Raw genomic sequence first — 10,351 nt, forward strand, 5'->3', positions numbered from 1 at the left:
TATTTCACATATGTTGTTGGTTGATTTGAATGGTTTCTTATGTTGTAGAAACGGCCCTAGATTCCCTGAAACCTTTAATATTGTCAAGTTTGGACTCTTTGCCTCTCTTTTGGTTAATTGGGTGTCCTACTTGTCTTGTGTGGTGTGGGCTAAAGTATTCAAGCTGGGACCTAGATTGGTTTTATTTAGGTCCTAGGTGAGTATTTCGGCCTTCATCATAGATAGGCCATTGTAGTTCTTGACGAGTGTATGTTCACTGCTTGATAGCCTCTGTGTTCCTGACTTGGTGGGATTATATCCAAGTTGGGGCATGACCTCGTTACTTATTTTGATAGTAAGTGGTCAGCTTAAGTACTAGCCAACCCTTTGGTGGACTCCTTAGGGTACTCACTTTGTTTTAGAAAAATTGTGGGTCTTGGGTGCGGTGGTGTGTATCCGCATGTCTAGGTCTGCGCAGATTTTAGGCTAGGGTTGTGTTGTGTCTTGGCCATGTTTTGATAGAACCTCTGAGCCAAGATACCGGTTCGATTACCTTCCCTACCTCGTGGTATAGACTCGAGTTACAGAGTGACTATTGACCGTACTAAGAACTTATGCCTGTCTTTGATATATTGTCCTTTCTTGTATGGTGATTTTCTGAGTTGTAATAGGTGAGATGCAAGCCGGTTACAATTGATAAAGTTTGGATTACTGCTTGTTATATGTTCCACATGATAGTTTAATTTGGTTAGTTTAGAGTTCACTTGTTAGAATATTTGATATCTAGATTATTTGTGATGTGGTTTACATGTTACGTTACATGTTACATTAAATATGACATTTCGTGGCTGGGAGGACTCGAAGTTACTCCCCACTGAATTGTGGCTTTCGTGTTTGTATAAAATGCGATTGACGGGTTGATGATGATTAGATGGGGTACACAGACGAGCTAGTGAGCAAAAGAACCTTGGACTTAGTTTGGTTATTTTGTAGTAAACCTTTAAACATTTGGTTGTGTTTATATTTTGAAGGGACATATGTCTCCCTCTCTTACTTTGGTTTGTATCACTTTATTCTCGCGACTTTAGCATGTTATGTACTTTAGGGTGTTAGTATTTGCAGGTTTTGGCACTCTTCATTTGGAAGTGTTTGTGGTTGGTTTAGAAAAGTTTTTAAAATTACAGGTTTTATCTGGTTGAACCAATTACAAACATATCCTGTCAGTTTTTCTGTAAAATTTTACGTGTTTATTTTACGTTAAAAATGAGGGTGTCACAACCGCGCTTATAGAGTTCTGGCAAATTTATATAGCCTGGTCGTGGCGAGAGCTACTATAGTATTCAAATGAGTCGATTCTTTTGACTAAAGACTATTCGCCTAAGATGGCACAGTTTCAGATTAACTTTGATTTGTGTTACTACGACCTTCGTAAATGGGGTCAAATGGGCATATTTTGGGTTATGATAGCTGTGGCTAGTCGAAGGGAATGAGTGCGATAGGAATTTTCCATCCCTAGTCAGGGTTATAACAATATCTCAGGGCCACTCGAGGAGTAATGAACTGGAAATTCGTGGCCACGCTCGGAAATTATCTATGATAGATAAGTCCGGTCAATCAGTTATTCTCCAGATCGAGGAAACAACTCTCGATATGATCACTTGCAAGTACGACCTGAAAGACACCTTGCATTGAGTGGGAGATAGTAATAGGACAAGAGAATTGGTGACGCACACTTGTCGAGGACAAGTGGGAGATTGTTGGAATATGTGTCCTCCGACAATAATGCGATCACGACTGTTGATCATGATGATCACATGTTTAAATCTCATTATAAAGAATACAATTGGGAAGTAATTATTCATCAACTGGTCAACATATATCGGTAATGATTGGCTGACTAGAGTTTTACATTACTGTCGTGCGACGGTGGTGATCAGTTGACCCCCTAGGTCATACCTATAGGGCAACACTCTTAATTGATTATTTAATTAATCGTATAATGTTAGGAGTTAATTAAATTTCTTGAAAATTGACAGACGATTTTTGGAAGTAAAATTTACGTATCAAATTGAAATGTGATTAAATGAGATACGGTCTGAGTAATTGAATTGTATCATTACTCGGATGAAATTAATGTTTAAAGAAACAATCGAAATTGAATGAATTATTATAAATACAATATATTGTGATTTATAAATGGTAAAATATTTTGGCACAAGTAATTATGAAATTACTAAGTCGATTTTTGTATGTGACGTATTTTTATTAATACGTTGATTTTTAATATGTTAAAAATACATAACAAATTTATGTCACATATGACATGTGACATATTGACAATTGACAAAAATAATATGGAATCCATATTATCAAATGGGCCGAAAATTAGAGGGTTTTTAAGCTAATTATATGTTGATTATAATTAGTGGAGGGCATGATGATTACCCTAGTCACTAGACATGCAACCCTATTGTTTATTGTAAAGAACAATTTTTCCATGCATTGGCTCCCCTCAAACCCTCCTCTTACACGGTTTTGAGAAGACAAAATCCATCATGATTTTTCCTATAATTTTTACCTAATAACACTAAAATGTTTTAGTGTATTCATTTATTTTTCCATCATCCAAAAATACAATTCTAGAGAGAATAAAATCCTCCTCTTCTTCTCTCATCAAAACCGAAAATTGTTAAGTGTTCATAATAATTTTGGGTCAATTTTCTACTAATTAATATTATACTAGTTCTTGTAATATTAATTAATTTAAGAGAAAGCTTTGGGTATTAATCCTAAGGAGAGATCCTATACTTGGATCTTGTTCTTCCATCTTAGGAAAGCTCAAGAACAAAAGAAAAGGAGATTTCTTTTGTGCCCAATAAAACCGAAATCATCAATGTAAGGACATGATTTCTCCTCTATTTTAATATTGTTTGCATGCATAAAATCCACATTTAATTTTATGACAAATTAATTTCGACATATATGAGTATGTTAGTATGTATATAGATCTACATTTCCTTCAACATGGTCGATTGATCAAGCACGTAGGCGTCAAATGCTTAGAGCAAAGTCTAGAATGAAAAGGGAGAAGAGAAGGGCGGACACTCGCGTGAAAAATATGTGAGGCGAAGGCCTCTATTTATACTAAACACACGGAGGAATTATGGTAAGGGTAGAATTTGGAAAGGAATAGGAAAGAAAGATCCGGAAACAACCGACTTAGGTTGAAACACGGAAACTTGGACGAAAAGAAAGCCTTGAGAAAACACGCAGCAGTTGCTGCGTCCCTTGGAAGAGGCGCAGTACTTACTGCGTGCTTTCTCGGGTAGGGTTCTTCTGCGCGAGAAAACGCGTTTGACAGTCTGTCGTATTTTAGCCATAACATTCTCTACAAGACTCGGATTAAGGTGATTTCGGTGGCGTTGGAAAGCTAAGAGAAATATCTAGAACTTTCTCGGAAATAGGATAGACTCAAAAAAGTCGTTATCACCTCGTAAAACGGGCTTAATGGCCGGGTTGTCATTTTAGCTAAATGAAATGCACATTTTGCAATGTAAAATTTAAGTTTAGCCCAAAGAAGTGACATGAGACTAAAAATGAGATATACTCCTAACATTTTATGACATCCTAATCTTAGGTAGACAAGCACATTGCTTTTGACTCGGGATCAGACGGTTTTAGGAAATGAAGACGGTTTTTGACCCGGACTCTAAATGTACTCTAATTACTACCAAAACAACCGTAATGATACCTAGATGACAACCAAGGGTAGACACAAGTGTACGAGTTAACTTTTATTAACCAATTTACAAAATGTTATAAAATTGCGACATATGCTAAACATGTGGCCCAATCATCACTGGGTGTTTGGCGGGAGGTGTAGAAACGAAGTGTCTACAGTATTGAGATTAAAAAGGATAAGATGTTATTATTTGAAAGATTGAAATTAATTGTATAACACTACGCCAATTGAATACTCTAACAATGGGTAAATATATATGGTCAATACCGTTTTGAATAAAAAAAGCGGAACAGTTTTAAAACCTACCGTTGTTAAATATTAAAAACGGTTGTTATAAAACACGGAACCGTTGTCAGACCCTGACAACGGATCCAACAACCGTAGTAAATATGCAATACAACGGTCGACAACCATTGTCAATTATTAAACACACAATGGCTTTATAGTAAGAAAACCGTTGTTATTAAAATTTAAGAACGGTTCCATATCCGTTTCCAAACCTGATATTGGAAACGGTTCTAGTGTAGCAAAACCGTTTTTAATTTTCATAGTTAACAACGGCTTTTCTTCGTTGACAACGGATCGCAACTGTTGTTAAATAATTCATTTGGCAACAGTTGACTTTCGTTATCATACTCGAATGGAGGGAAAAACTTAACAACGGTTTTGTTACAATAAAACCGTTGTAGATTCAGTACATCTGACAACAGTTCTGTTTTATTTTCATTTTTTGGCGGCAAATAGCATTGGAGCGAAATATTATCAACGGTTTGGTATTTAGAAAAACCGTTGTCAGTGTACATTAACAATAACAACGGTTTGATCTGACCCATTATCGTTTTGTTGTATATATATATAGAGCAAAGTTCTCCTAAGTCTTTAATATCTTTTGAGTCCCTAAGTATTTATTAGGGCCCTTGGATTAGGTAAATGGAGAGTGGAGATTTGCCTACTGTAAAGGCAACATAGGCGTAAAAAAAAAAGGAAATAGGTTGAGGAGGAGAGAGGTTGTGTGTGTCAGTATGATTTCTATTACCCACTGTGCACACACAAACACATGCATAATTATTCAACCTACCTTTCTCAACACAATTCTAAACAAACTCCACAAGAAACACAATTTGAAAAAAAAACTCATCTTCCTTTATCATCTTCCTTTAAAATCTGCAAATAAAAATGGCGATAATTTTGAGCAAACAAAACTTCTGCAAATAAAAATCATACATCCTTCCTTTATCATCTTCCTTTATCATCTTCCATTCTTATAGCCAAACAACAATACCATATTCCAACGTAAAAAATGACGGATTTGCAAATGATTCCATTTGTCGATGGTAATTTTTGGATTGTTTATTTATTTGCTTCATTGAACGTTAGGTCATAATTTCATTTTTATTAATACATTAGGTTAAATATGAGAAGAAACTGTATTTTAGGTATTGTTTTTAACCTTGTTTTTTATTGTGTGAAGTCTGTAAATCCACTCATTCAACATGAACTCCAGCATTATTGAGTTCAACATCAACTCTGTCAAGTTGAAGTTAAACTTGTTAAGTTGTTTCATAATTTAGTTTCTTATTTGTAAGAGTCTATATAGTATTTGCAATGTGAAAGTAAAAAGACTGCGTAAACAGAATAAAGTGTAACTGTAACATGCAAAAGTGTAATACTGACGGACAAAAGAGTAAATTCAGGATTTACAAAACTGTAATTGTAATGGTCGTAAATATAATTCTAACCACCAATGGTATTATTTTAACAACTAAAAGTGTTATAATAACAAACAAAAGCTGTAAGTTTTTAAATTGTAATTGTAACAAGTATAATTGTAACAGAGAAAAGTACAATTTTAACAAGCAAAAGTGTATTTTAATAGACAAAAGTTTTCAGTTTCTAAACTGTAACTCTAATAGTAAAAAGTATAATTCTAGCAGACAGAAGTGTAATATTAACAACCAAAAGTGTAATTCTATTAGGAAAGTTGTGAGTTTGTAATCTGACACTATAATAGTAAAAAGTATAATTCTAGCAGACAATTGTAATTTTAACAACCAAAAGTGTAATTCTATCAGGAAAGTTGTGAGTTTGTAATCTGACACTCTAATAGTAAAAAGTATAATTATAGCAGACAGAAGTGTAATTTTAACAACCAAAAGTGTAATTCTATCAAGAAAGTTGTGAGTTTGTAATCTGACACTCTAATACAAAAAAGTATAATTCTAGCAGACAAAAGTGTAATTTTAACAACCAAATGTGTAATTCTATCAGGAAAGTTGTGAGTTAATAATCTGACACTCTAATACTAAAAAGTATAATTGTAGCAGACAGAAGTGTAATTTTAACAACCAAAGGTGTAATTCTAACAAATACATGGGGTACATGAAAATGTTATTAATACAATTGATAATAATTGTACTATTGACAGATAATTTTCAGCACAATGGAAAACGAAAACCGAACGAGGAAGAATTTTGCAAGGACGTTGAAGATAAGTTCACCCCTATGTTCGTCAGGAATTTTTGGAAATATAGGAGGCAGTGACATTTTATAGAATTTATGTTGTTGCTTGTGGTTTTGATGTGCAGAAGTACACGACTAAGAGATGGCGTGGCGGGAAAATAAAATCTAAACTGTTGGTTTGCAACCGCGAGGGGTTCAAACATCAGGGACAATTGGAGTGTAGTGGCCGTCAGGACTCGGGTAGGAGACACAAAGTCAGGCGCGTATCAGCCAGAGATAAAGAGTTTCAAAAGTTGGCATGCAACATAACAGACTATCACAAATTGATAATCCTTTATAATTCAAAGGTGAGTATTCTAGGTTTGCTGAAGTTAGCCTTCGCCTTCCTAAACTTACAGTTTTGTTGGTTAGAATTACACTTTGTTTGAGTCATTAGAATTCTACTTTTGTTAATTACAATTACTATTTCAGCCGTTTAAATTACACTTTCAAATACATCTAAAATATTGTCAATGATTAACAGCTGAAGATAGGAGCAACGAAGACTTACAAAATTTTGAAGGAGCATGTTAATGGGTTTGAAACCATTGGAGCTAGTTTAAATGATTTTAAGAACTTTCACAGAGATGTGAAATGCTACATTCATGAACGGGACGGTCAGATGTTCGTGGACCACTTTAAGGAATTGGCTGTTAATAGGCTAGGGTTCTTCTTTGACTATGATGTTGATACTGACGGTAGCCTTAGTAAATCTATATGGGCCAACGGAATCTCTAGAAGGAACTACTTAGTTTTTGGGGATGCAGTGTCGTCGATCCGACGTATTCCACCAATAAGTATGACATGGCCTTCACACCTTTCACCGGGGTTGATCACCATAAACGATCAGTCACTTTCTGTGGAGTGCTTGTTGCTCATGAAGATGCAGACTCGTTTAAATGGGTTTTCACCCATTTTTTGGCTGCGATGGGTGGGAAAGAGCCTAATTATATTATCACCGATCAGGATCCTGCTATTCTTAAAGCGGTGCCATTGGTGTTCAAGACAGCGTGCCACCGATATTGTATGTGGCATATCATGAACAAGGTGCCAAGCAAGTATGGAGTGACGAGAGACGATTATTCGGTCTTTGTAAAGAAATTGAATGCCATAATATGGGATGAAGACATTGAAGCGGCAGAGTTCGATGCAAAATGGGAAGAAATTGACAGAGAAGACAATGTTAATAAAATTGACTGGTTCCAAGAAATGTACGCTAAAAGGAAGCAGTGGGTTATGGCTCATTGTAGGGACTTAGATATGGGGGGGTGTTATGAGGACAACCCAAAGATCAGAGAGCGAAAATAGTTTTTTTAAGAGATTTGAGAGTAAGTCAGGAACATTAGTTGAGTTTTCGATGCGTTTTGACAGCGCGATGGACCAGCAAAGACACACACAGAAAAAATTGACAACTGTAACAGACACACTTTCCCTATCATATCAACGCATCTAGCTATCGAAGTGCACGGGGCGCAAGTGTACAGTCATAGATTATTCGAGGAATTTCAAGAAGAGGTCAAGTACTCAATCGGTACTTGTAAAAGCAGAGGATTTACTGAGTGCGACTCTTTAGAGGTGACCACTGTAAGAGATGCAAACAAGGACATAAATTATGAGGTCACATACTGCCCAGGTATCATTCTGTATCATTTGTTTGTTAAAATTATTCTTTTATCCGTTAAAATTACACTTTTGTTGATTAAAATTACACTTTGGGTTGTTAAAATTAGACTGGTCTTAAAATTACACTTTATGCAGCTAAAATTACACTTGTGCCTTTTAAAATTACATTTATATTTTGTGTTATGTAAGGTCTATCTGTCACTGCTATCCCAGTTAGAATTACACTTATGCCGGTTAGAATTACACTTATGTCGGTTAGAATTACACTTTTGTGTATTACAGTCACACTTTCTTCTGACTGATATAACTAACATATTACTCTATATTGTTGACTTAGATACATTGAAAGCCACTTGTAGCTGCAGAATGCTTGAGAGGAACGACATTATTTGCCGCCTGTCATATGGATTTACTCATCAAACGGAGTGAAGATTATTCCAGAACAATGTGTTGTTAAAAGATGGTGTAAAGATGCAATGTTGTCTAAAATGTTCAATTGTATTGGTGAAGCAACTGAGGACGTTGATATAATAGATGGAAAACAGGTTGCGATGTCAGTAATGTGGTCAGAGATTCATCAGACAGTTGGTATGCTCATGGGCAAATTGAAGAATGATGTCGACAACTTTTCTAGTCTAATTAGACAGTTTAAGGAGAAACTTTCACCATTGAATAAACAACAACAGTTGGAGAAAATTCTTGGTTGTTCTCCTAGTCAGGAGATAACCATTTTGCCACCTAAGAAATCCAAAAACAAGGGAAGCGGAAAGAGAATGTTGTCGATGAAGACAAAAGCAGTTGCTTTGGAAAGGAAGCCAAAACGTATGTGTAAAAATTGCAAGCGATTAGCTAACCATGACAAAAGGAACTGCCCTAATCCTTTCGCAGAGCACCCAGCGTTGTCGCAATCGTCAGCGCCCTCGTCGGAAGAAGAAGAAGAAGAAGAAGAAGAAGAAGAAGAAGAAGAAGAAGAAGAAGAAGAAGAAGAAGAAGAAGAAGAAGAAGAAGAAGAAGAAGAAGAAGAAGACGAAGAAGAAGACATCTTATAATAATCAATATAATACCTAATAAGCAGTACATTTTTTTGGGGATGTCTACGCAAAATACGAGGTACAACATGATGTTTCGTATTGTGTTTAGACATCAAACTGCCAGGAAGACAACTGGTCGCCGTTGGTATTACAATGTATTTTGTTGAAGTATTTTCAATTGGACGAAACAGTTATAATGTGCAACATCAGAACGTTCAATTTTTCACTCTTGACTATTATTACAATTTATGTTCTTAGAATTACAGATATCTAGGAAATAAAATTACAATGGCCTCATATCTGCTTAGGGTAGGATTGTTATGATCAGAATTACACTTAAACTCATTATAATTACAGATTATGCGATTAAAATTACACTTCATCTATAGTAAAGCCTTATAACATAGTTTGGGAAAACAACATAAATATTATTGCACCATCTATTAACAACATAAATATATTTTCATAAAACACCTTGTCTTATAGAATGTCGAAAGCTAACAATAAGCATCTGCTAACATTGTTTACACAAAAACTAACTGTCTAGATTAAGGTTGCTAACATCTGATAATGATACCAAGTATGAAATAAATGTTTTCATAGGCAAGGCAATATTCCCACAAAAACTTAACTACTAGATTAAGGTTGTTATTTTTTCACATTGGCACGGGGCAATCTACGCTTCTGTTGTAATCCCTTCCACAATTTGTCCTTCGTGCTAACAAAAGCTTTGACCTTCTCGAGGACACCTTCGCGCAAGACGTTCATGTCTGGTAGAACGAGGGTAGCTATAAGCTGGATCACCAAATAGCGCTTTGATTCCCTCTTCTCGAGGTCTTCATACTGAAAAGGAAGACCCTCGTATAAGAGCATTGCCATCATGGTGAACAGACTCGATTCTGGTTTGTTGAGAGTAGGTGAGTTCCCGCTGAAAGGTATTTGGCGTAATGCGTAATTGGGAATTTCCCGTGCTCTAGTGTTCACCTTTTCCTTATCCCGTGATTCTAAATAATCACTCAGTGCGCTAGCCTGCATATGTACATAATTACTTCAAAAAACTGATTGGAAAAAATAGATAGCATTTGGAAGAAAGGGATGGACGATAACTTACAATTAAACGCGCTGCTTTTCCAAACTGCGGCTTTTGCAAATCAGAATGCCTTTGCCCGTCCAGCAGGTCGACTGAATTTGATTTGTAATTGATACATACGCATGCGAAATGGTCGTCAATGCAAAATGGGACAAATAGTAAGTCTCTTTTGAAGTTGACGGTTTGCTCACTGTCGCCGATGAAGGTGTCCCAGTGATCTGACTTGTCATAGTTGATGTCTGATTGTGTGCCTGGCTGTTCAAACGTTCCAAGCAATCCCAATAGTATATCATTTTAAAGGCAATATTGAACATGATTATTGTGGTTACTTTGAGAGATAAAATTACACTATTGTTCCTTAAAATTACACTTCAGACGGTTAAAATG

The 10,351-nt window shown here is 35.8% G+C and overlaps 1 protein-coding gene across 1 annotated transcript; it reads left to right on the forward strand.

Moving 5' to 3' along the window:
* Positions 1–7,024: 7,024 nt before the first annotated feature.
* LOC141627832 (protein FAR-RED IMPAIRED RESPONSE 1-like) lies at positions 7,025–9,512 on the forward strand. The gene is made up of 4 exons (XM_074441046.1): positions 7,025–7,453; positions 7,592–7,853; positions 8,354–8,753; positions 9,422–9,512. Exons 1-4 carry the CDS (start codon positions 7,025–7,027, stop codon positions 9,510–9,512), a joined length of 1,182 nt encoding a protein of 393 aa, XP_074297147.1.
* Positions 9,513–10,351: the final 839 nt, after the last annotated feature.

This window comes from Silene latifolia, chromosome Y (assembly GCF_048544455.1).
Source record: "Silene latifolia isolate original U9 population chromosome Y, ASM4854445v1, whole genome shotgun sequence".
Classification (NCBI taxonomy): Eukaryota; Viridiplantae; Streptophyta; class Magnoliopsida; order Caryophyllales; family Caryophyllaceae; genus Silene; species Silene latifolia.